At 47.7% G+C, this 25,853-nt stretch overlaps 1 protein-coding gene across 4 annotated transcripts in view; it reads left to right on the top strand.

The window, feature by feature from the left end:
• PTPRU (protein tyrosine phosphatase receptor type U) overlaps nt 1–25,853 on the top strand; it is a 78,623-nt gene that overhangs the window by 11,227 nt on the left and 41,543 nt on the right. For 3 of the 4 annotated variants that reach the window (XM_031464541.2, XM_031464540.2, XM_031464546.2), the window contains exons 2-11: nt 4,135–4,266; nt 7,269–7,540; nt 8,080–8,161; nt 8,266–8,381; nt 8,785–8,959; nt 9,565–9,858; nt 20,115–20,423; nt 24,526–24,635; nt 24,978–25,179; nt 25,466–25,568. In XM_031464541.2, the coding sequence (XP_031320401.1) occupies nt 4,135–4,266; nt 7,269–7,540; nt 8,080–8,161; nt 8,266–8,381; nt 8,785–8,959; nt 9,565–9,858; nt 20,115–20,423; nt 24,526–24,635; nt 24,978–25,179; nt 25,466–25,568 (1,795 nt within the window). The remainder of the gene's footprint in view (nt 1–4,134; nt 4,267–7,268; nt 7,541–8,079; nt 8,162–8,265; nt 8,382–8,784; nt 8,960–9,564; nt 9,859–20,114; nt 20,424–24,525; nt 24,636–24,977; nt 25,180–25,465; nt 25,569–25,853) is intronic. The other variant, XM_031464542.2, reaches the window with a different exon arrangement.

Raw genomic sequence — 25,853 nt, 5'->3', positions numbered from 1 at the left:
CCAGATTGGGGAGATTAGCTGAGGAATGTAGCTGGGCCAGTTTGAGCTGAGGCTGGGGAGCTGTTGGGGGTCTGGGGTTGATTCAGCTCACCCTCTCAGGGAGGTCCCAGCAGAGGTGGTGTACCCCTCCTTGGGTCTGGTTTTCTCCCTATCCCCAGCCCAGCTGTGACTGTGTCCCCATGGCTTGGACAAGGCTGGGGGAAGAGAGTGTGTTCATGTGAACATTTGAGTGTATGTGTGTGTATTTTGTGCATCTCTGTCAGTGTGATTGGAGTGTGTGCCATTTGCGTCCAGAATGGGGACTTGGGGCCCCTTCCTCACCAGTTCCTGATATCTGATTCCGGACCCCTTGGTGGGTTGTCCCACTTCTGATCTTATAGTGCCCTCTGGAGAAGTCACCTGCCCTCTTCAGGCTTATAGGAAGTGTTACTTGTCTCGTCTGAATCCAGGCACTTCCCTGCTCAAACACCAATTGTGATTTCCCCTCTCAAAACGAGGCCAGGCTTCTTACCCTGGCCCTTGGCTCTCCGTGGTATAGCCTCAGCCTCGGGCTCCCTCCCAGACGATCCAGTCTCATCTCCCATTGCATTGCTTTGGCCAGTCTGGGCTCCTCTCTGCGCCCTGGACGAACTGTGTTTATTACTCACTAACTTCCTTCACTCTTGCTGGGCTCTTTGGCTCAAATGCCCCAGCTCTGCTGGCCAGATTGATCCCCATCCTTCCAGGCTCTGCTCAGATGTACCCACCTTTGGGAAGCCTTTCCCCTGCATGCACCCTCCTCCCCTGGACTGCCCCTGTGGCCTTGACCCTTCTCTGCTTTGTCTTGTTCCCTCACCTCACTCAGACTAGGAGGTCCTTGAGAGCAGAGCAGAGCCTTAACCATCCTGGCTCCCCTACTGTTGCCAACCTGGGGCCTGTTTTGTGTTGTCAGTGAACAATGTCCTGTGAATGGTACTGAATACACACATGTGACCAGCAGAATCCCAGGGCCTTACTCTGTTTGTGCCTAGTGTCCTTGAATGAAGATAGGTCATTTAAATCCCAGCTTCTGGAACTTAAGATATGGCCTTGGGCAAGCTGCCTCATCCCTCTGTGCCTCAGTTTTCTTCTGTAAAATAGGAATAATAATAATATCTACCTTGTGAGTTACTGTGAGGGATCGGTGGCACAGGGGGTCGTGGTGGTAAGCGGCAGCCCCCCTGTGGTGGTGCTGATGTGTGTGTGCATATCTGTGCCCAGGTCTGTGCTGATGGAGTCCAGAGGGAGTCCCTGGCTGTTCTTGCTTTCGACCCAAAGTCTGATTTATTTTTCGCCCTGAGCTGGTGGGCCCAGCAGGAGTTGGGTCTCTAGCAGAAGCTGGGACTTGGGCTTTGGGGCTCCTAGCTCCCGAGCCATCCAGACTGGAGCTGATGCGGCTTTTCCCAGGACCTGGGAGTGCTGATTTTTCCCATCCCAGGGTGAACTGGGGAGCAGGTAGGGGTGGGGCTCTCCCTGGAGGGCTTGGCTCCCAAAATGTTACCCTCCCAAGTGCTGTGGCTGGAATGGACCTGGCCCAGAGACTTAGGGGCCAGGGACGGACATGGATCAGGGAGAGGGAGTCATTCTACTTCTGGAAGGGGGTGCTCTGAATGGGAATGGTCAGCTGGGGAGATCTTCATGGCTGGGGTCAGTTGTAGGAGTTATTTGGCAGAGGTCAGGGGTCACTCTGGCCATGGTCAGCTGGTCTGGGATCAGTCAGTCAGTCTTGTGATCATTCTGGCCAAGATCAGATGGTCTGGCAGTCACTCTGACCAGGTCAGTCAGACTGGGAGTCTGGCAGCTCATGTGGCCTGGCTCAGAGTGGACAGGAAAAAGCCAAGGAGCTGGCCCTCCCAGGCTCACCCCAGGGCCAAGGGTGAAACATCTGGGACAGCAATTTGTTACTTGTGAAGCAACAGGAAGGACCTGAGCCCCAGGAGGACTCCAGATCCCGGGGTTCCCTTTCTTGCAATTTGTGTGGCTCAGGGAGATCTTGGCTAAGACCTTCAGGTAGCGACTCAGCTCAGGCTGAATGAAGTCAGCTGTCCCTTCCTCCAGGAAGCCTTCCCTGACCATCTGTACTGGCCATGTCTTCTCCCTGTGCTATGCTGTGGATCATTTTCCAGAAGGAATGCTGAGGCCTCCTCAGCACAGATGGGGTTAAAACCCACCTCCCACAGGGCTCATGCTGACCAGGGCTCCACAAACAAAGAGGCAAAGAGCTCAGCAAGGGTCCCGCCCCAACTCTGGAGAGAGGCTTCTGTTATTTCTTCTCATCTACTCAGTGCCAGCCTCATGCCCACATTTTATACTCTGATGGGGTCCAAGAAGAGGAAGGGGAAACTGCCCCCCTCCAACAATGGTGAGCCCCTTTGTGCCCGGCTGCGCTGCTTCACATGATCCCTGATGATCTGGAGAAGTCCCTGCTGTAGATGAAACAGCAGAGCCCCTGAAAGTGAGGTCAGGGCTGGGCGTGCAGGTGCCAGCCGCTGTGCCTGGCGCATGGCATATGTGACACTCACTGCCTGGTTACTGTCTGTTTCTCATCCCTCCTCTTCTTGAGGCTGGGGAGCAGCTTGAATTTGCTCTTGCTCATGAGTGAAGGCTTTTCTAGTGGAAAATGTGGACTTCAGCGTCTGACCACCATGGATTCAAATCCTGCTTCTGTTTCTCGTGTGACTCAAGTGGAAGGGCGGAGAGCTGCTATTTCCTGAGTGCTGGCATTTGCTAGACATTGTGCTAAGTGGACCCCCACATTGAATCTTCAACAAGCCTATGTGTGGACGGGGAAATTGAGGATGAGAAAGGGTCACGGTCACATGGCCGGCAAATTGGAGTCAAGATTCAATCCCAAGTCTGTCTGATGCCCACTCACTCACCTACCACCTATACCATGGACGAACCCCTGCACCCCTCAGAGCCTCAGGCATCTCACCTGTCAAGTGGGGAGAAGTTCCAGTGGCTGGCAGGCACCCAGGATGGGGCCTGGCACAATTTATGCCTGCCTCCTTGCCACCTGTCCAGGCATTTCCCCAGGTCTCAGATGCCTTAGTTCACCAATGGGACTCCAAACACTAAGATTCACTAGTGAGCGTGGGGGCTAGTTTGCAATTACTTTCTGAACAGTGGTGTTCTCAAGTTTATTAGGTTGAACTCAGAGCTTTGATGAGCCAGCTAAGATATATGGACCTCATTACCAACCAAAGGACTCGCATCCATTTCAACCCTCTCTTCTTGCCTCCCTTTCTCCTTATTTAAACAGGGCATACTGGTCCCAAATCATGAGAATTTGCTCCCTCTAGTACTCTGTGCCCAGTCCACACAGGACTGTGCTTTTGCATGTCACTTCCCTGCAGGCAGAGATCTCAATTGGGTTACTTTGGGTCATGACTGCATCCCCTAAGCCCATCTGTTGAGTAGGAACAATACAATAATGGTACCTGCCTCAGAAGGGAAGGCCTAAAGGAGACTCCGCATCTAAAGTGTTTAGCACTGTGCTGGGCTTGTCATAGCCTGATGTGATCAGTGGACTTTGTTGTTAGTTTTAAGGAGGTACCATCAAGGTGGGCTTATGGCATTCATGACCCTGCCAGTCCTGGGGCCCATAGTCTGTCCTCTCTGAGAAGATGGAGGGGCTGATGACGGACACTGACCAGCAGTCAGGGGATCTTGGTGCAAACCCCATCTGTGTCACTGACTAGCTGTGTGATCTTAAGGAAGTCCCTCAGCCTCTTTGGGCCTCAGCTTCCTCATCTGTAAAATGGGGGTAATCCTAGTCCTGGTTTCATGAGTTGTTGTGAGCCTCTCATGGTAGAGTAAAAATGAGAAATAGCTTTTGTTGAGGAGAGTCTTTGATGAGCAGTTGAGCATTGGGGGATCCTGGGGTGTTCAGGGGGAGTGGGCAACGGGAGGAGACAATGAAAAGAGGGCCTTGGTAGGTGGAGAGGGTTGAGGATGGAGCGCCTTGGTAGAGGGAGGGAACAATGAGGGGAGGGCTTGAGGAGAGGGAAGGGGGGAGGCTGGACCTGGGGAGGAGGGGATGGGAGGGCAGCCCCATGAGCCCTTCTGGCCAGCAGCCCTTTTCTAGGCTGGACTAACCAGGCCCTGCCCTCACAGCTGGCTGCACCTTCGAGGAGGCGAGTGACCCAGCAGTGCCCTGTGAGTACAGCCAGGCCCAGTACGACGACTTCCAGTGGGAGCAAGTGCGGATCCACCCTGGTACTCGGGCTCCTGTGGATCTGCCCCACGGTGAGCCTGATCTCAATCACCAGTACCCCTCCGTCTCCTTCCAGGAGCGTGCTGCCTACCTGCTGTGTTACCTTGGGAACATTGCTTAACCTCTCTGGGCCTCATCTGTTGTGGCATCTTTAATGACATATATGACAATGTGGATGTGGAGCAGTCTGGACCCTGACCAGTTGGGTACATCAGGTAGTTTCACCTATGAAATGGGTGCAGGTTCAAGTAATCAAAGAACCTTACAAGCTGTAAGTTAAAGCCCACCTCCCATTACTCCTATAGGTGATTAGCTCAGGATCCACCTTACTCCTGCCAGGTCTTCCTAAATCCTCCACCTTCAGGGAGGCTCTCTTCTCCCTGTGAGCCTCTGAATCCTGGCCTCCCAGGACTTGAAGATGCTGACAGAGCAGTAACATTGGGGGCTAGATGTATGTAAAACCTGGCTTCTTTGCCCTTTTCTTCCTGGAAGCCCCAGATCTTTCCCAGTTTCTACCTTGCCCTGCCCCCATTTCGGGATGGGGCATTTCTGGCATTGTGAACACTAGACTGGGAGTCAGGAGACTGATTATGTGGATTCTAGTTCTGGCCTTCTAAACTGATGATGGCCTCTAGTGCACTGGTTCCAGAGTCATGAAGACTGGGGTTCAGATCCTGGCTTTGTCACTTTACCAGCTGTGTGACTTTGGGCAAGTCACTTAACTTCTCTGAGCTTCCATTTCCTTAACTATGAATTGGAGAACACAAAAATCCATTTCCTAGGGTTATTAGATAATGTCTATAAAGTCCATAACATGGTGGTGGCATGTAGGGGCTCAATTAATGTTTAGTTGCTATTGTTGGAGACATGTGAGAGGGCCCAGATAACTGGCACCTCTTTTCATTAGGTGCAGAATCAACCGGGAATTAAGAAAAGGGTAAGATAGATGGAGGCCAAATTATTCCATAAAGGCTGGGTGGGAAGACGGAGTGTAGTGGGAGAACCAAGTGGGCTTGCTGAGGGAGCCCAGAGTTGGATACCTGCAGCCCCTCCCCTTGACCCTGTCACAGTAGTGGGCCGGGGCCTTTGCCACTCAGCTCCTAGCACGGCCGAGATCGCACCCACTGGCAAAAGCGTGTGGGAGGGGCAGCAGAGGTTCTCACTGCAGGGCCAGGACTTGAAGCCAACAGGAGAGAGGCCCTCCATGGCCTGGCACAGGCAGCCTCTGCAGTCTGGCCTCCTACCCCTCGCCTCGCCTCCTGGAGGTCCCCTGCCCCCACCTTCCATGCATTTGCTCACCCTGGGCCCTCCCTGGGGCATTCATCTCTGCCTCATAGGGCTCTCAGCAACTTGTATGACCTCTGTACTGGCAGGTATCAAAGTCTGACCTGTGTGCCAATGATCTGTCAAAGTGCCCACCCTGGCAGGCACCCTGAGTGGGCCAACTCCACACTCCCAAGGAGGGCCCAGCCTCTGCCTGGTACAGGTTGGCATTCTGGTACAAGGCAGCTGATCTGAATTCCCCTCTTACAGTCTTGACCACGCTGTGTGGGCTCTGCTTCTCTCTCTCCCCTACGCAGGCAGAGACATCCCCAGTAAGAAAAGGGGGAGAGAAATTTCCTATGCAGTGTGGGCCTTGGGCGGGATCCTGGGGAGGCAGCGGTAGCCGGGTGGACAGAGTCCTTGCTCTCTTGGTGCTCACATTCTAGGGAAGGGAGCTGGCAGTGGAAAGAGAAGGAAGGAGGGAGATTTATGCTCAGGGACAGAGCAGAAGAGAGGAGAAGGGAGGGGTGACAGGGCTGAAGGGAGTAAATGAAAGAGAAGGGGAGGGACCCAGAGTGAGAAAAAACTAGGGAAAAAGAGAGCGAGGCAGAGGGAGCAGGAGGAAGAGGCAAGAACAAAGTGTCAGATTGAAAGGGAGAGAGAGACACACACACAGCTGCACACAGGGAGAGGAGAGAGGGGGATGGAGGCGTGGGCCAAGGGAGACTGTACTGGGGGCTGGGATGTGCCTCTCCTGGGTAGGGCTGGGGACCTGGAGTTTTGTTTACTACCCTTCCAGGACTGATGCTGGAGCCACCTTCTCCACAGGCTTCTGGCTTCCAGAGATGTATGAGACTCCCTCCAGGGGATTCCCTGAGGAGCCCTCCCGTAGCAGGGAGCCTCGTGGTTTGGGATCTGAATGAGCTTGTGTTGGCTGGCGGCCAAGCCTGGGAGGAGGCAGCCCTGGGTGGCTGCGGGCACCCCCTTGGCAGCTGCTGGGGCCTTCTCCCCACAGAAGGGAAGCCACAATCCCCCAGGCAGGTCCTGAGGAGTCCAGCCGCTCTCCCTCCCCCTCCCCACTCCCAGCACACAGCCTGGATCTTTGGGGAAGGGGAGGGCTGCCTTTCTCCAGGTTTGAAATCAAAATAATTATAACTCAGGAATTTAGACTCCGGGTGGGGGCTGGAAGGAAAGTTAGGATCCTTCCAGTCAATCTCTGTTCTGCATGTTCATTCACCTTGGGTTTAGACCTGTGTTGGGGACACAGTGGAGTGCCAAGCATCAGGCGCTGGAGTGGTGGGAGAGAGATACACACTTTATTAATGATCCAAGGGCCAGGGGAGACACCCATAGAGGGATGGAGAGGGAGGGCTTCAGGAGAGGTGGCCTTTGAGGGCCTGTCTTGTGCCAGAATGTTGACTTCTGAGATGGATGTCCTAGTCCCTACCTCCAAGCACAGCTCAGAACATGGGAAAAGTGGTGGATCAGCATGAGCCTGGACTGAGGTCATCACAGGTGGTGAGGGGCCGTAAAGGGTTTTGACAAGCCAGATTTGTGTATTTTGCTGCTCCAACTCTCTCTGGTGGGAAACAATTGCGGGGAAATGAAGGGACTTAGTGAGTCAGATCTGGGACCAGAACTCAGGTGCCCTGACTCCAGATGGGTCCCAATGCCTGGAGTCCTTTGTTTCTGCTTCCTCCTCTGTGCCCACCTGACCCTGGTCCTCCCCCAAGTTCTCCTCAGCTTCTGCCTCTTCCCCCTCTCTTTCCAGGCTCCTACTTGGTGGTCAATGCTTCCCAGCATGCTCCAGGTCAGCGGGCCCATGTCATCTTCCAGAGCCTGAGTGAGAATGACACCCACTGTGTGCAGTTCAGCTATTTCCTGTACAGCCGAGATGGGCACAGCCCAGGCACCTTGGGCATCTATGTGCGTGTCAATGGGGGTCCCCTGGGCAGTGCTGTCTGGAATATGACTGGATCCCATGGCCGTCAGTGGCACCAAGCTGAGCTGGCTGTCAGCACCTTCTGGCCCAATGAATATCAGGTGGGCTGAGTTCAGTCTGCAGTCAGCTTGTGCATGCAGGTGTGGGTAGAGGGGTGTCAGCTTGAGGTCAGAGCAAGCAAGTGGCCAGGGTTGGAATTAGTGTGTGTTCAGCATCAGGAGTCAGTCTGTGGTCAAGGTCAGTGGCCAGTCTGTGGTCAACATTGGGTTATTCAGTGATGGTACAGTCTGGGTTCAGCAGCAGAGGTCATCATTAATAGGAATGGTTTATGGCTGGGGTTGGGGTGAGTTGGAATAGTGCTGACTTAGAAACCCTGTCTGGCTGGGAAATGTTTTGCTGCTTGAAGGTAAATGTCCAGGATTGGGATGGAAACTCTGGCCTTGACCTTGTTAGTTCTAGGTGCTGACAGCCCCTCCCACAATCAGCTGGCTTGGTATGGAGGGTAATTGTGAGCTGGGCCGACCTCTGCTTGTTGAGGAGGGTGGGGCTGGGGCAGGGCTGAAAGGGGGCTCTTGTGGGCACCTCCCCAGGCGGGGCTGGAGGGATATCAGCATGACAGGGAACCTCCTGTCTCTCCCAGGTGCTGTTTGAAGCCCTCATCTCCCCAGACCGCAGGGGCTACATGGGCCTAGATGACATCCTGCTTCTCAGCTACCCCTGTGGTGAGTCCCAGCCCACTAGGGTGCAGGGTCAGGGATGCGGGCGGCCGAGGCTCCTGCCCACAGTGGGCGCAGGCCCAGATCACGTCGCGGCTCTATTCCCGCAGCAAAGGCCCCGCACTTCTCTCGCCTGGGCGACGTGGAGGTCAACGCGGGCCAGAACGCCTCGTTCCAGTGTATGGCAGCAGGCAGAGCAGCGGAGTCCGAGCGCTTCTTTCTGCAGGTGAGAGGGGGTTAGGGATAAGGGGGGACCTTGGCCAACTTACGAGAACTTCTGGCTCCCTTGCGGAGTGCTGAGTCCTTCCTTCTCCGGCACCCATACATAAGAGTCCTGACTCTCCCTAGGCTCTGCTCTGCGCTCTTGGGTGCCCCATCCCCCGAGGACAGAGCGCGGCTGCAGGATCCCCCAACCACACCCTGCATCAAAGGCAGAGCGACCACATTCTTTTAATCAGCCCCACACCTTCCTGTGGCAGAGCTGGTTCTAAGAAACCCACATATCCCTTCTGTAGTAGGGACGGCTAAATGGGACCAGGACATTTACCACTCCCTTCACCCGGGTCAGAGCGAGATCGGGACCCTCCCTCTCCTGCGCCCCTGACCCTGTGGCCCCTCTTCCGGCTCAGCGACAGAGCGGGGCGCTGGTGCCTGCGGCCGGCGTGCGGCACATCAGCCACCGACGCTTCCTGGCCACCTTCCCGCTGGCCGCCGTGGGCCGTGCGGAGCAGGACCTGTACCGCTGCGTGTCCCAGGCCCCGCGTGGCGCGGGCGTCTCCAACTTTGCAGAGCTGATCGTCAAGGGTGAGCGCTGGAACGCTTGCAAAGGACCGGACCTGCACCCTCCGAGGGGCGGGGCTGGCGGAGAAGTGCTGCAGGGTGTATCAGGGGGCGGAGTCTTGTGGGGGCGTGGTTCATGGGCGGGCGGGGAAGGCAGGGTCTGACCTAGGGCACTGTCTGACTTGGGGCGGGGCTTGCGGAGGGGGCAATATCCCACCCGAGTTCGGGTCGGATCCAAGGTGGGGGCTCTGACTGATTGGGGCGCCTGCGTGGGGAATGAGTCAAGATCTGAGCCCGGCGAGGCGGGGTCTGGCTGTGGGGCCCAAGGGCTGACCTGAGCGGGCAAGAAGTCAGCCTTTGGAGGCGAGGACTTGGGGATTCGGAGGGGAATGACAGAAAGGATGTAGGCTGAGAGGTTAGGGCGGGGTCGGCTCTTGGATTAGGGGGCTTCTTAGGGCCTGGGGATTTAGTGGGGAGAGGCAGTCTAGTCGAGGGTTTGAGGGGCTGCATGAGGAGCCTGGGGGTACCGGAAGGGCTCTTGGGGATTTGGGTGTGGTGGGATGAGAAGCTGAGGGCTAGGAATTCACGGCGGCATCCATTGGCTCCGCCTCTCCCCCATCTCCTTGCAGAGCCCCCTACCCCCATTGCGCCTCCGCAGCTGCTCCGTGCTGGTCCCACCTACCTCATCATCCAGCTCAACACCAACTCCATCATTGGCGACGGGCCAATCGTGCGCAAGGAGATTGAGTACCGCATGGCCCGAGGCCCGTGGGCTGAGGTGCACGCCGTCAGCCTGCAAACCTACAAGCTGTGGCACCTGGACCCTGACACGGAGTATGAGATCAGCGTCCTGCTCACGCGCCCGGGTGACGGCGGCACCGGCCGCCCTGGGCCACCCCTCGTCAGCCGAACCAAGTGCGCAGGTGGGTGCCTCCTGGCTCCACTCCCTCCTAGGGATACCTGAGTATGGACTCAGGGCAACCAGGGGCGAAGGGCACATTCCAAATGGTAGTGTGGCCTGGATCTGTGCTTCTAAAACTTTCTAAAACATTGTGATTTCCCCTCATTCCCTGTTATGGTAAAGAAAATAATGATGGTTAACACTTTACTTTGTGATGGACACTTATAGCGCACGTACACACACACACACACACACACACACACACTCACTGATTCAAAACGCAGAACAACACCATGGCCTAGTTATTCTTGTCAGACCCATTTTACAGATGAGGTGACTGAGGTACAGAGATGTTAAGTGACTGGCTGAAAGTCACACAGCTAGTAAGTAGCAGAGCAGTAAGGGATTGGAACCCTTGATTGGCTGGCTCCAGAATCAGTATTCTTATTTCCATATAATAAACAAACAACTAAATACCATAAAATAAAAGTATGTTATTATAGTCTAGCTGGATTCTCTTGGGCATTTGAGCCTGAGGTCTGCTTTCCCTTGTTTAAAAGGATAAAACAGCTGTTAGGAGAAATGGCACACCTGCAGCAGGGGAGACTCCTTGTTTGTTTGTTTAATTAGAAGAGAAATTGAGAACAGAATAATTTTCTTACTCTTGTGATTTCAGTGGATTGTTGTTGTTGAATTTTTATTGATATAAAAGATTCATATGCAGTTGTAAGAAAAAATACAGAGAAATTTCCTTATACACTTTACCTGGTTTCCTGCAATGGTAACATTTTCCAAAACTGTGGCATACTACCACACTCAAGATATTGACATTGATACAATCCACAGATGTCATTCAGACTTCCTTAGTTTCACTTGTCCTCATTTGAGTGTGTGTCTGTGTATTTAGTTCTATATAGTTTATCACATGTGTTGCTTTGTGTGTTTACCACCATGGTTAAGATACTGAACTGTTCGGTCAACCTAAGGATCCTTACTGTTGTTGTTTTATATCCACATTCATTTCTGTCCCTTCCTCCACCCTCAACCCCTGGTAACCACTAATCTGTCCTTCATTTCTAAAATTTTGTCATTTCGAAAATGTTATATAAATAATGAAATCATACAATATATAACCTTTTGGAATTGGCTTTTTAATCTGGTCGCAGCTTTATAGAGGTATAATTTACATCTCATTCAGTTCACTCATTAGAGTATATAATTCAGTGGTTTTTAGTATATCCACAGAGTTGTGCAGCCATCACCATGATCAATTTTAGAACATTTTCATTACCCCAAAAGGAAACTTTGTCTCCTTTAGCGGTCCACCCCCTCCTCATTTCCCCTTAACACCCCCGGCCCTAGGTAGCCACTAATTTACTTTTTGTATCTCTATAGATTTGCCTCTTTGTGGACATTTCATATAAATGGAATCAAATAATACATGGTCTTTTGTGACTGGCTTCATCCACTTAGCATAATCTTTCAAGGTTTATCCATGTTGTGGTATGCATTAGTACTTTATTCCTTTTTTATTGCCAAATAATATTCTATTGTGTAGACATACCATAATTTATTCATTCATCCATCAGTTGATAGATATTTGGGTTGTTTATCCTTTTTGGTTATTATAAACAGTATTGCTGTGAATATTAAGGTGCAAGTTTTTGTGTGGACATATGTTTTCATTTCTCCTGGGTATATAGCATATATATCATGTAGTAAGTATGTTCAACCATTTGAGGAACTGCTGGATTGTTTCTCAAAGCAGCCACACAACTTTACATCCTCATCAGCAGTGTATGGGGGTTCCAATTTCTCTACATTCTCACCAATATTTGTTATCATGTCTTCTGATTATAACCTTCCTAATGGGAATGAAGTGGTGTCTCATTGTGGGTTTTTGTTGTTGAGACAATGAATAGTGACTTTATTTGGAAAGTCAGCAGACTGAGAAGATGGTGGACTAATGTCCTAGAGAACCATCTTGCCTGAGTTAGAATTCATGCTTCTTTTACTCTAAAAGGAGAGGGAGTAAAGTCAAACGTTTCCTGGTCTCACTGTGGTTTTGATTTGCATTTCCCTGATGGTTAATGATATTGAACATTTTTTCATGTGCTTCTTAGCCATTTGTATGTCTTCTCTGTAGAAATGTCAAGTCAGATCCTTTACTCATTTTTGAGTTGGGTTTTTATCTTTTTGTTATTGAGTTGTAAAAGTTTTTTATATATTCTGGATACTAGACCCTTATCAGATGTATGTGCAAATATTTTCTGTCATTCTTTGGATTGTCTTTTGATTTTCTTGATGGTGTCCTTTGAAGCACAAAGGTTTCTAATTTTTTTTTATTTTTACTTTTTTATTGAAGTATAGTCAGTTTACAATGTTGTGTCAATTTCTGGTGTATAGCACAATGCTTCAGTCTTACATGAATATACATATATTCATTTTCATATTCTTTTTTTTACCATAAGCTACTACAAGATATCAAAAATAGTTCCCTGTGCTATACAGTATAAACTTGTTTATCTATTTTATATATACCAGTTAGTATCTGCAAGTCTTGAACTCCCAATTTATCCCTTCCCACTCCCTTCTCCCCTGGTAACCATAAGTTTGTTTTCTATGTCTGTGAGTCTGTTTCTGTTTTATAAATAAGTTCATTTGTCTTTTTTTTTTAGATTCCACATATAAATGATATCATATGGTATTTTTCTTTCTCTTTCTGTCTTATTTCACTTAGAATGACATTCTCCAGGGCCATCCATGTTGCAGCAAATGGCATTCTTTTATTATTTTTTATGGCTGAGTAGTAAAGGTTTTTAATTTTGATGAAGCACAATTTATCTGCTTTTTTCTTCTGTTGTTTGTGCTTTCAATATCATATCCAAAAAACATTGCCTAATCCAAAATCATGAAGATTTACCCTTATTTTTTTCCCCAAGAGTTTCACAGTTTTAGCTCTTACATTTAGGTCCTTGATCCATTTTAAGTTAATTTTTTGTATATGGTGTGAGGGGTCAAATCTCATTCTTTTGCTTGTGGATGTCCAGTTGTCCCAGCACCATTTATCGAAAAGATTGTTATTTTCCCATTGAATTGTCTTGGCACTGAGATTGGATTTTTGCTTAGTGTAATTCCCTGGAGATTCATTCAGGGTTTCTTGTGTATATCAACAGTTAATTCCTTTTTAATGCTGAGTAGTATTCCATGGTGTGGATATACCAGGGTTTGTTTAACCATTCTTCTGTTGAAGGATGTCTGAACTGGTCCCAGTTTTGGGCTATTACAAGTAAAGCTGCTATGAGCACTAATGTACAGGTTTTTGCATGAACGTAATTTTTTATTTTTTTCTGGGATAAATGCTTGAGGGTGCAATTGATGGGTCATATGGTAACTGCATATTTAGTTTGATCGGAAACTGCCAGAGGGGCGGTGGTGTTTTACATTCTCACCAGCAGTATATGTCATCCAATTTTCTGCAGCTTTGCCAGCATTTGTCCTTGTTTATTGGTGTAGTAATTATTTATTTATTTTTTAATTTTAGCCATTCTGATAGGTATGTAGTCATATCCCGTCTTGGTCTTAATTTGCCCTTCTTTAATGCCTAGTGATGTCAAACACTTTTTCATATGCTATTTGCCATCTGTATATCCTCTTTGGTGAATTATTCATGTCTTTGCCTATTTTCTAATTGGATTATTCATTCTATATTGTTGAGGTTTGGGAGTTCTTTACACATTCCACATACTGGTCCTGTGTTGGGTATGTAGTTTGTAGATAGTTTCCCCCGGCTTTTAGCTTGTCTTTGTATCATCTTCACCTAGGCTTTCACAGAACAACCATTTTTAATTTTGATGAGGGCCAATTTATCAAAATTTCCTTTTATGAATTGTACTTTCGTTGTCAAATTTGAGAACTCCTTGACTTGCGTTAGATCCCAAAGATTTTCTCCTTTTTTTTTTTTTTTGGAAAAGTGTTATAGTTTTACATTTTACATTTAAGTCCATGATCCATTTTGAGTTAATTTTTGGGTAAGTTACAAGATGTAGGTAGAGGTTTATTTATTTTTTTTTGCCAATCAATATTCTTAAATGTTTAAAAAAAACCAATCTGGGAATCATCTAAAATACAGTTTAATGCCTCATTTGGAGAGACCCTGGGGTGGTAGGTAGTCTAGTCGTAATTACTTTCTAGCTGAGGGATCTGAGTCGGGTTACTTAACTTCTCTGAGCTTTAGTCATCTTGTTTTTTTAAAATGGGAATAATAATAATAATCTTCACCATACAGAGTAATTGTGAAGATTCATTCAACAAATGTTTATTGAGTACCTATTATGTGTCAGGTACTGTTTAGTTGCTGGGGATATAAGGCTGTGACCAAGACAGACCAAGACCTCTAGTGTGTGAGATTCTCAGGATGGAACTCACATTCTAGTGGGAGGAGACAGTAAACAAATGAAATACATAGTTTGTCAGATGATGGTCAGGGCTGTGAAGAATAAAGCAGGAAAGGGATGGGATATGGGGGGTAGGATGATTGTTATTTTGAAAAGGCTCAGCAACCGTCTTACTGAGAAGGTGACGTTTGAGCAGAGACCTGAAGGAGGTGATAGATGGAGCCAGGCAGGAAGCTGGAGGAATTGCTGGGGGAGTGGGCGTTCCAGGCAGACCAAACTGCAAGCTTAAAGGCCTGGGGGCTGCAGCGTGCTTGGCCTGTGTGAGGAGCAGCATGGAGACCAGTATAACTGTGGTCTAGTGACTGTGGGGGAGCTGGCAGGAGAGGAGGTCAAAGTCACGCTGGGGATGTGGGGCTCGGAGCCATTTTACGCTGAGTGGGCTGGGGCGCCCTTGTGGGTTTGAAGAGATGAGTGACATTGCTTACGATGTTTCAAAGGATCACATTTGGGTTCTTTGTTGGAGAATAGATTCTAGGAGGGCAAGAGGGCCAGAGGAGAGACCAGTGAGGAGGCTACTGCCACAGTTCAACTGGGAGGTGGTGGAGGCTGGGAGCTGGGAGGAAGTGGTGGCGATGGTGAAAAGTGGTTAGATTTTGGGTTTATTTTGAAGGTAGAGCTAACTGCTTTTGCTGACGGATTGGATATGCAGTGAGAGAGGGAGATAGAAGTCAAGGATGGCTCCAAGGTGTTTTGCTTGAGCAGCCGGAAGGAGGGAGTTATCATTTACTGCGAGGGAGCAGACTGCGGGAGGAGCAGGTGTGATGGGGTGTCATAGATCAGGAGTTCTGTGTTGGAAATGCTGACTTTGAGATGCCTATTAGACGTTCAAGTGGAGACATCCATCAGGCAGATGGATTTACGAGTGTGGAGCTCAGGGAAGAGGTTCGGGCTGCAGATATAAATTTGGGAGTTGTCAGTATAGACATGGTGTAGATGGTATTTAAAGCCATGAGACTAGATGAGATCTTTTATGCTGGTGGTTCTCAACTGGTGGGATGATTTTGTCTCCCAGGAGACATCTGCAGTGTCTGGAGATGTATTGGTTGTCACAACTTCGGGTGGGGTGCTAATGGCATCTAAGGAGTAGAGGAAGCCAGAGAAGCTGGTAAACATCCTACAATGTATAAACAGCCTCCTCAACAAGGAATTATCTAGTCCAAAATGCCAATAATACTGAGGCTGAGAACCTGTGATTTAGTCCTTAGATTTTAGGGAATACGTTTAGATGGAAAAGATAAGTTGTGACGCACGACCTGGGCCACTCCAATGTTTTGGGTTAAATGCAGGTAATTGCATGTAAATGCATTAAATGCACATGAGGCATAGTGCTTAACACACAGTAAGCACTCTGTAAATGACAACTATCATTGTGATGGTGTTTTTAACTCTTCAAAGCCTTTTCTGGTCAGGTACTTAGAATAAAAGAAACCAGAGCCAGGGGGTCCACAGAGAATCTCTGTTCCACTTCCCTTAGTGCCCAGATGGGGGCACTGAAACCCAGAGAGGGGCAGGCACTTGCCTGTGATTATACAATGGGTTAAGAACCCAGAACTTCATGGTGCCAGTGGTTGATTGTTCCTATTTTACAGATAAGTAAACTGAGATTTAGAGATTCAGTCACTTGCCCAAATCTACAAAGTGAGTCCATAGCAGAGTCAGAAGCAAAGCTTGAATGTCCTGATTTCCAATCTAGGGTTTGAAACCACCACCACCACCACCACCAGGAACAGCAGCACAGCTGCCCTCATGGGCTGAGTGCCTGCTTTGTGTCAGGCACTGCTGAGCACTTTACCTAGGCTGGCCAGGACAGAAGCTGCGGCAGGGACCAGACAGACGGGATCCAGACAACTTGCTCTGCCCCTCTTAATTCCATGCTTCTCTTCATTGGCATCACCACCCTCTCCTTGCTTAGTGCCTCGGCCTGTGGTTGTTTTGCTGTTGGCCAGCTGTGTTGTCATCTCCTCTGGCCCCAAGAAACTCCCCTGCTACAATATTATTTACTGTAAAAACAACAATACAACGTCAGAAGAAGGCATTCAAAAAAAAAAAAAAATCACTCTCAAGCTCATCATCCCAGCCCAACAGCTGTTTTAGTTTTCCTGCCTTCCTCAAATCCCTGCCCATATGCCTACAGGACACATTTCACACCCTTGTCATTGGATGTAGAAAGCATTCAGTATTTGCGCTTCCTTTGCTTGGTGTCATTACATATGTTATGTTGTTTGTAATTATGTTTATTGGCTGTAGAAGGCCACTGAGTGTCTCCATATTGCTGGACTATTTGTCTCTAGATTCCTGTTATTGTAAATAATACTCTATTGAAAAACTTAGTGCTTACCATGTTTTATTTCCTCTGTGAGTTACTTCTTTACGATAAAGACTCAGGGGTGGTTTAAGAAAGGGCTTTGACAGATACTGCTTTAAAAAATGGTTGTGGTAATTTATATTGCTACTGAAAAGTGTGCTGCTGTATTCGAGGGTGAATCTCACCCTTAGCACACACATATTAATTCATTAATTAATAACTATAGGTTAGACTCACATCATCTCGTGTAACTCCACACTTGCGTTTCAAATTAGGTGTTGTTATAGCTTCAGTTTTTAGTCAAGGAACCTGATGTCCAAAGGCGGGGTTAAGTCACTTGTCTGAAATCACAGAACTAATGAGAGGTGGAGGTGGGATCTGAACTCTGGCGCACCCCATCCCCTCCACTCCAGAGCCCCCTCCTCAAGAAACCATTGTTTCAGGGTTGTTGACTCCTCCCTTAGCATGATTAAAATCAACACCTTTTGGTCTAATTTGACAGATGTTAACTGTTAGCCTTCTTGTTTTAATATGCATTTTGACCTTTGACCTCCGAGAGGCCTACAGCCCTATGGAATTTAAGAGGGAGGGGGCTTTGAGGTCCCCGAGTTCTGTTTTGCCAGTGTGTGCTGGCAGCTGAAGAGAGTGTGTCTGGGTGCCAGATGGTTTTTGGAAACACAGAGAGACTCATGAATTCACACCCCTCAATCAACATATCAGCCTGTAGTCAACAAACTATTTGAGTCCCTGGATCTGCCCAGATTTGTTCAGGGTGGGGACAGAAGAGGAAAATGAGCTTTCTTTTCAAAGACCCCCCCACCTAGCAGGGTGGACGGGGGCTCACACAGCTGTTGGAGAATGAGGTACCCAAGCACGAGGGCGGAAGTTTCATCCTCCAAGTTAGAGGTTGCTATTTTGTGCCCTGCAAAGTGGTTTTAAAAATCCTGAGTAGGTTGCCAGCATTTAAAAATCTGGAGATTTCACACTAAAATCTGAATTTCTGGCTTCTCTTAAAAAATGGGAGGATCTGGCAACTCTCACCCTGTCGTCCTGCGTGACGGCATCGCCTGGAGCTGAGTGGCGGCTGCCCCTTTTGGATGGGACACTTACTGTCTTGTTTGTCATGGTCCCAGCCCAGCCTGTGTCACCAGTTTACATTTAACTTTTTGTGCCCTTCTCTAAATGCTGCAGGAGGGTGAGGAAGAAATGTGCTTGGGCCAAACCTGGAAGGATGGACCAGAATGTGGGGCAGGTGTTTCTGGGGGTGGGGATTTGTGTGCAGAGCTACAGTGAACAAAGATCTGCTCTCATTAGTGCAAATAAAGCCCTGGTACTTGGGCTTCCGCAGACACTTTGGGGCAGTTCACATGGGGCAGCCAGGACCAGAGCCAGAGAGTCAGGGAATAAAGCGAGGACCTTTGAGCAAAATGACTGAGAGAGTGCACACAGAATCTGCCTGCTCCTCTCCAAACACTTAAGAATGATGGGTTAAAACAAAACTACATTGCAGGGTGGAGTGGGTAGATATAGCTCAGTAGTAGAGCGCATGCTTAGCATGCACAAGGCCCTGGGTTCAGTCCCCAGTACCTCCATTAAAAAAAAAAAAACTACAAAGAAAAACATTAGGAAAACCTCTGTGGGCCAGGAATGGGAGAGAAAACATACGTGTGGTTAGTGGGCTTGCAGCCAGCAGCCCTCAGGTTGCAGTGAACAGGGAGCCAGCCCTTCAGTGTTTTTGTTGGGTGGGGATTGGGTCCGCCTCATTGGTGGGGAGAAGGGAGGCAGACTCTGTAAGAAGTCAAGAGGTGGGCCTTACCCCTTGCAGGTGCTAAAATATCTCTTTGGTGGTCTGATATATGACTGGAGACTGCTGCTTGCCTATGGTCCAGGGAATAAAAAAGCTCCCAGGTAGAAACAAAAACTTGCATTGTGATCTCCTTGGGGCCAGCATCTAAAGCTGTGCTACTGATGCACTCCCAAGTAAAGAGCGGCCTGATGTTTCTCTTTGCATCTTCTTTGTAAAGAGCATCCTGGGCAAATTAATCATATAAAAATGATAATAATGTCATACTTAATCATCTTAAGAGGCCAAGCAGCAGTACTTTCTCTCCTGTTCATTAAGGTGCACCCGGAGCTCCTCTAACTGGGGACGCTCTGTAGGTGTCACAGAACCAGAGGGTAATGAAACTGTACTTCACAGAGTCAGGGTGCAAGAGAGAAAAGGATCATGAGTAATCTCGGCTTCTTCCAGCATTTTACAGATGAGGAAATTGAGGCCCAGGGATTTGCTTAGGATCACACAGCTGGTCAGTGCAGATGTAGGACTAACCCAAGCCCCTGGGCTCCATCCAGGCTTTGTTTCAGAAGCTTCGATTTCTTTACATATAAAATGGGGATAACTTTCTGGTCCTATGGAGTCATCAAGAGGCTGTAAAGCACAGTAATATGCACCACCTGTGTGTTGGGGTAGCTGTCTCTCCTGAGGCACTAGTACGATTTACTGTTTTATCTATTTTTTATTTTTTTGGACAGTAAATTTCTTATGGGATTCACTGGGTAGTGGTGCTTGAGTGTGGATTCTGAAGCCAGCCTGTCCAGGTTTGGCTCCCAGCTTCACCACTTTCTATCTGTGTGACTGTGGGCAACTTAATCTCTCCTCTGTGCCTCCATTTCTATATCCATATGACAGGGCTAATAATAGCACCTGTCTATTGGATTACAGAGAGGATTAAATGAGATAAAGGATTTTAAAGCTTCTAGAATAATGCCTGGCACAAGGCCCTGAATACATGTTAACAGCCATTATGAACATCATCATCATGTAACAGATTGTATTTCCCTTTTTGCTTTGGCAGCCAGGGAACTTACCACCTAATTTGAACCTTACCTTTAGCTCCACATAGGACCTAATGGCATGCATTTCTATTCTCCTAACACTCTCTGGCATTATTTAACTATTTTGCTCTCATTTACCCCATCATACTGATTTCTATATATTATTGTTTCATATATGTTACTGTAAGCTGTTTTAGAACAAGTTTGGAATTAATAAATCAAGAAGAATACAGTGGTTGGTTGATTCAAACTGTCTTGATGCTCTCCAGGAGGACCTTGATACAGGAGGTGAACTATATTATTAAAAAAATTCTAGCTAATATTCTTGAGGGCCTTTTGAGTATTAGACATTGTTGCACATGCTTTGCATGCATTACCTTAAAACTCACAGCCATCCTATGAGATAGGGCCTATTATCCCATTTTGCGGTTGAGAAAACTAAGGCTCAGAGAGGTAAAGTGGCTTAGCCAGTGGTTGCCAGCTACAAGCAGCAGAGTCAGGTTTCAGACATGGTCCTGCCTGACTCCAAGTACACTTTTATTCCCTGTTCACTGTTCTAAGAGGCCCCTTGGGCTCTTGGGGGCAAAGGAGGGTTGATTTCAGTCAGTTGACTGATGTTTTCTCTCCCATCCTTCTCCTCCTGTTTCCTCTAATTTTCTCTCTGCTTCCTGGTTTCCCCAGAGCCCATGAGGGCCCCCAAAGGCCTGGCTTTTGCTGAGATCCAGGCGCGCCAGCTGACACTGCAGTGGGAACCGCTGGGCTACAACGTGACGCGTTGCCACACCTACACTGTGTCCCTGTGCTACCACTACACCCTGGGCAGCAGCCACAACCAGACTGTCCGGGAGTGCGTGAAGATGGAGCGAGGTGTCAGCCGCTACACCATCAAGAACCTACTGCCCTACCGGAACGTCCACGTGCGGCTTGTCCTCACTAACCCCGAGGGGCGCAAGGAGGGCAAGGAGGTTACCTTCCAGACAGACGAGGACGGTAAGAGTCCTCTCTAATCCCCAGTGCCCTCAGGGCCTCCCACAGACACTACATAAAGTTTCTATAGGACATTTTTTTGCTTAGGATTAAACCAACTGTGTAACAATAAAGTAATGATACTAGTATTTATTCTCTGGAAGACCTTGGGTTGGATCGGTAAAATTTCTTCCTTAAACGTTTGGGAGCATTTAACAGTGAAGCCATTTGGGTCTGGAATTTTCTTTGCGGCAGAGTTTTTGAATAACAGTTTTAATTTTTAAAATAGATATTGGAATATTCAGATTTTCTATTCTTGTATCAGTTTTGATGTATTGCATTTTTAAGAGATTTAAGAGATTAAGTTGTCAAATTTCTTGACATAAAGTTGGTTATAATATTCTCTTATTATATCTAACATCTGTAGGAATATAGCGCTAACCCCTTTTTCATTCCTGATATTGGTATTTTGTGTCTTCTCTCTGTTTTCATGTTCATTCTTGGTAGGGGTGTATAAATTTTATTAATCTTTCCAAAGAGCCAACTTTTGGCCTCGTTTATTTTCTTTATTGTATATTTATCTCTATTCTTTCTTTTTAAAAAAATTCTTTGGATTTGATCAGCAGTTTGCTTAGCTTTTTGAGATGGAAGCTTATTAGATCATTGCTTTTGAGCCTTTCTTCATTGCTAATAGATACATTTGAAAGCTATAAATTTCCCTCTAAGCCCTGCTTTACCTGTATCCCACAGATTTTGCTATATCCTATCTTCAGTATCATTCAGTTTAAGACATTTTCTAGTTTCTGTTATGCTTTCTTCTTTGACCCAAGAGTTGTTTAGAATTACTTTATTTGATTTCTAAGCAATTGGGATTTTTCTAATTACCGTTTTGTTATTGATTTCTAGCTACTTCTCACTGTGGTCAGAGTACAGACTCTAATTTTAGTCTTTTGAAATTTGATCCTTGCTTTATGGCCTGGCATTGGTTAAATTTTGGTTAATGTTCCATATGTACTTGAAAAAATATACATTCTGTCATTATGGGGTGCACTGTTCTACTTATGCCAAGCTAACATTCATTAAGCACTTACTGCATGTCAAGCATTATTCTGAACGCTTTTCATATATTAATGCATATAATCCTCATGACAACCCCATGTGGTTATTTACTATTACTATTCCCATTTTACAGGCGAAGTCACATAGCATAGGTGGGTGGCAGAACTGGGTTTCAAACCTGGCCATCTGTTTGAGAGTTGTTCCTCTTAACAGCTACATTCTAATGCTAGCACAGGTCCAAAGCCTTCCCCCAGATGGCTGTAAATCCCCAGGTACCCTTAAGCTCCTTGGTTAATAGTTTTTTGTTTTTTGTTTTTGCTTCTCCATATGTGCAATCTTCTGTCCTGGACAGCAGTGGCTCAGATACAAAATTCAACTCCTTCCTTGATTTCCAGAAAACCTCACTCACCTGAGGGAGCGTGTATGCCCTATGCCCTGCACTGATGCGCTGAGGATTTGCTGGGGGTGGGAGTGAGGACCGGAGGGGTTTACCCTGAATCATTGCAAATGGAGGCAAGGAAAAACTTAACTTTCTTTGTTCTATTCATCTTAGATTTATACAGATTCCCTGTAAATTAGACTGAGAAAAGACAGATTTGCAAGAGAAAAACAGGAGTTCATTTTTATTTATTTTATTTAAAAAAATTTAAAATGGAAGTAGAGTTGATTTACAATATTGTGTTAATTTCAGGTGTACAGCAAAGTGATTCAGATAATTCAGATAATAATTTTTTTAGATTATTTTCCATTATAGGAAACAGGAGTTTATTTATTTTTTAATTTTTAATTTTTAAAATTTTATTTTTTGCGGGGGGGAATCATTAGGTTTACTTATTTATTTATTTTTAGAAGAGGTATTCGGGGTTGAACCCAGGACCTTGTGTATGCTAAGCATGCGCTCTACCGCTTGAGCTATGTCCTATTATAGGAAACAAGTCTATTAACATGTGCATTGCACATACACAGGGGAGTACTCAGTAATGAGTAACTCAGAGGGGTGGTTAGAGCTTGGACTTCTATAGCGTCTTAACAAAAGAACAATGAATTTTTAGAGAAATGACAAGACAAAGAAAAAGGACTTTGAGCTTCTAGGGGTAGCAAATTAGGGGAAGTCAAATATATGGGGAAATGGTAGTTAGTAAAGTTTGTTATATGGATTCCTCCGGGCTGATGAGGGTCTAGAGTTGTCTCAGTGATTAACTTCTGTCCTTCCTGGTCAAGAGGGGAGGCGGGCATCTTTACAAACTTATGTCCTACTTTTAGGCAAATAAGGGGAGGGCAGAGAAATTTTTTCTCGTATATGCTCCTACATTGCCTTCTCAGTTCAGCTCAAAATAATGCTTACACCAAGTGGCATATTTTGGGGTGGTGTATTCTACTACCCTTCACAAGGAACCTCAAGTTGAACCTCAGACCACTCCATTCTTAAAATCTGTTGGTTCCCCCTCTCCCACTGTGGGGTAAGTTGTCATGGCCGCTTCACCCCACCCCCACCCCTCGCCTTAGCCAGGCGCCATTTAGGCCAGTTGGCTTGCTTTCTTTCTTCTCTGTCCCTCTTTTCTCCCCATGCTCCAATGACTGCTTATTATTTACTATTTTTTTACTTTTCACCTAAGTCTTAGTATAATACGGGAAGGGTGCTTATCTTAAGTGGTCAGCTCAGTGCAGTCTCACAGACTGCACATGTCAGGATAACCCACCCCCAGACCAAGAAAAAGCATCCCCAGCAGCCCAGAAGCCCCCCTTATGCACCCTTCCACTCACAAACCCCCAAGGATAACCATTATCCTGACCTGCAATGCCATAGATTAATTTCTGCTTGGTTTTGAAATGTTTCATCAGTGGAGTCATACAGTGTGTATTCTTTTTATGACTGACGTCTGTCTCTCAGCTTTATGCTTGAGAGATTCAGCCGTGTTGTGTGTACAGTTCTAGAGAATTCATTCCCACTGTGGAATATACCATATTTATTTATCCTGTTGACTGTTGTTGGGCATTTGGGCTATTTCCAGTTTTCAATTATTTCAAATTGTGCTGCAATAAAATCCTTGTAGATTCTTTTTTGTTGTCGTTGTTGGTCGATACACACATTTCTGCTGGTTTTATGCCTTGGAGCCGAGCCGCTGGGTTACAGGATATGTGCTCATGATAAGTAGATACACCCAGTTTTCTCAAGTGGTTGTGTCAGTCCACACTTGCACTAGCAGTGTGTGAATATCTTGGTTGCTCTGCATCCTCACCAACACTTGGAATTGTCTTTGTCATTTTATCATTTTGGTGGCTGGATAGTGGTGTCGCCTTGTTAACTATTCATTTTGACACAAGACACTTGAGCTGTCTTTGATTGTTATCTTGGTTTCTGCTTTCCCCTGCCTTACAAGTTCAGCTTCCCCACAATGGTTTATCAAGGTGTTTTCCCAAGTGAAGATGATTCTTCTCCCAGAAGAAATTCCTTGAGCCTGCTATTAAGATGATATTTTAAAACAAAAGCCAAACCAAGCCAAACCAAACCATACATGAGAAGGTTTCTGCTGAAATGTTAACAGCATTTATCCCTAGGTGATGGAATTATAGGTGCCATTAATTTTCTTTATGCTTCTTTTGATTTTCTACATTGAACATATTGTTTGTATAATTAGTAATTTTTAGACAAGAAAACATCTCCACCCATAATCCTGCCACCCTAATGCAGTTGTTTTCATTTTTCTGGCAAATGTCTGTATTTTCTGAAAACCACTTAACTGGAACAAAATAGGAGCATTCATTCTTCTGTGCTGAACGCAACCTGCACAGTGATGAAAATGCCAGCTGCCCTTTTCGAGGACTCAAGCGTAGGCTGAACCATATGAGAGTGCTGATATTAGCCTCGGGGCCTGATGTACATCACATCCTTTAATTCTGATGGGGGGAGGGGTTATTATCCCGTTTCACAGATGAAGAAGCCGAGGCTCAGAGAGGCTGAGTAGTCCAAGTATACCAGCTAGGAAGTAGCAGAGCTGGAATTTGGACCCAGGTATCTGGTTCCAAAGCTTGCTTTCCCCTGCCCCGTGTCGCCTTTCCCTCGCAGTGCCTGGCGGGATTGCGGCTGAGTCCCTGACATTCACTCCATTGGAGGACATGATCTTCCTCAAGTGGGAGGAGCCCCAGGAACCCAATGGCCTCATCACTCAGTATGAGGTAGTTTTGGGCCCTATTACGACTGGGGCCCTTGGAGGAAGGTGGGGCCACAGGTTGGAGAGGGAGGCACATGGGGTGAGGGGACAGAGGTGACCACTGGGATTCCTTCATCTATGACCAGGTCCTTGCCCTGTGGGTTATGGGAATGGGGCCCTGAAGGAAGAAGGGAGAGGTGAAGGTGCCCAGAGGCCTGGGCTAAGGGACATCTATCATCCCCTCAAGCCTCTCCCCTTTGCTCAACCTTAACCCTAGCTCACCTGAACCATGATGGGTGGGAGGCTGCGGGACCAGTGATGCCCTTCCCCATCTCCGTGCCCACTTGCCTACGCGTCCTGTCCCCAGATCAGCTACCAGAGCATCGAGTCGTCAGACCCGGCGGTGAACGTGCCGGGCCCACGACGTACCATCTCCAAGCTCCGCAATGAGACCTACCACGTCTTCTCCAACCTGCACCCAGGCACTACCTACCTGTTCTCTGTGCGGGCCCGCACAGGCAAAGGCTTCGGCCAGGCAGCGCTCACCGAGATCACCACCAACATCTCAGGTGAGCCCCGCCCGCCCCGGCCTGGTCCCTTTGGAGGAGGCCCAGAATCCCAGGGTTCCACGGGTAGGGGATGGGGCTTCGTGCAGGTGGTGATGGAGGGCTCCTGCTGAGTTAAATGTGCCATTTAGAGGTTGAGGTCAGCAGTCAGGGAAGCTCAATTCAGAGGGAACAAGGAGGCTAAGGCTGAAGGGAAGAGACTTGAGGACAGGCGTCAAGGAGGCTGGAGGCCTGGCCTTCTTGGTCCAGTGGCCAGGCTCCATGCTTATGTCCCTGTCCCCTTCCCCAGCTCCCAGCTTTGATTATGCCGACATGCCGTCACCCCTGGGCGAGTCTGAGAACACCATCACCGTGCTGCTGAGGCCGGCCCAGGGCCGTGGTGCGCCCATCAGGTGGGGATGCCTACATGGAGGGGTGGGAGGTCAGGGCCGAAAGGAAGAGGTTCCTTGTCTGACCCAGAGCTCCCCACCCAGGCCAGCTTACCCTTATCCTCCCTCGATCTCGCCCACAGAGTTAAGAGTGTCAGGAGGACGATGTTCTGTGATCCTGGGCAGGCGGAAAGCCTGTAGTCACTCCCCTCTGAGGCCATGGCTGTCTCATGGTGACTGTCATGAGATCTCTGGACAGTGTCCAGCCTGGAGGACTCTCCAGAGGGCTTTCCTTCAGAGACCTTGGAG

Source organism: Camelus dromedarius, chromosome 14 (genome assembly GCF_036321535.1).
Source record: "Camelus dromedarius isolate mCamDro1 chromosome 14, mCamDro1.pat, whole genome shotgun sequence".
Lineage (NCBI taxonomy): Eukaryota > Metazoa > Chordata > Mammalia > Artiodactyla > Camelidae > Camelus > Camelus dromedarius.
The sequence above is the reverse complement of the archived record's forward strand: the minus strand, read 5'-3'. Positions and strand labels throughout refer to the sequence as shown.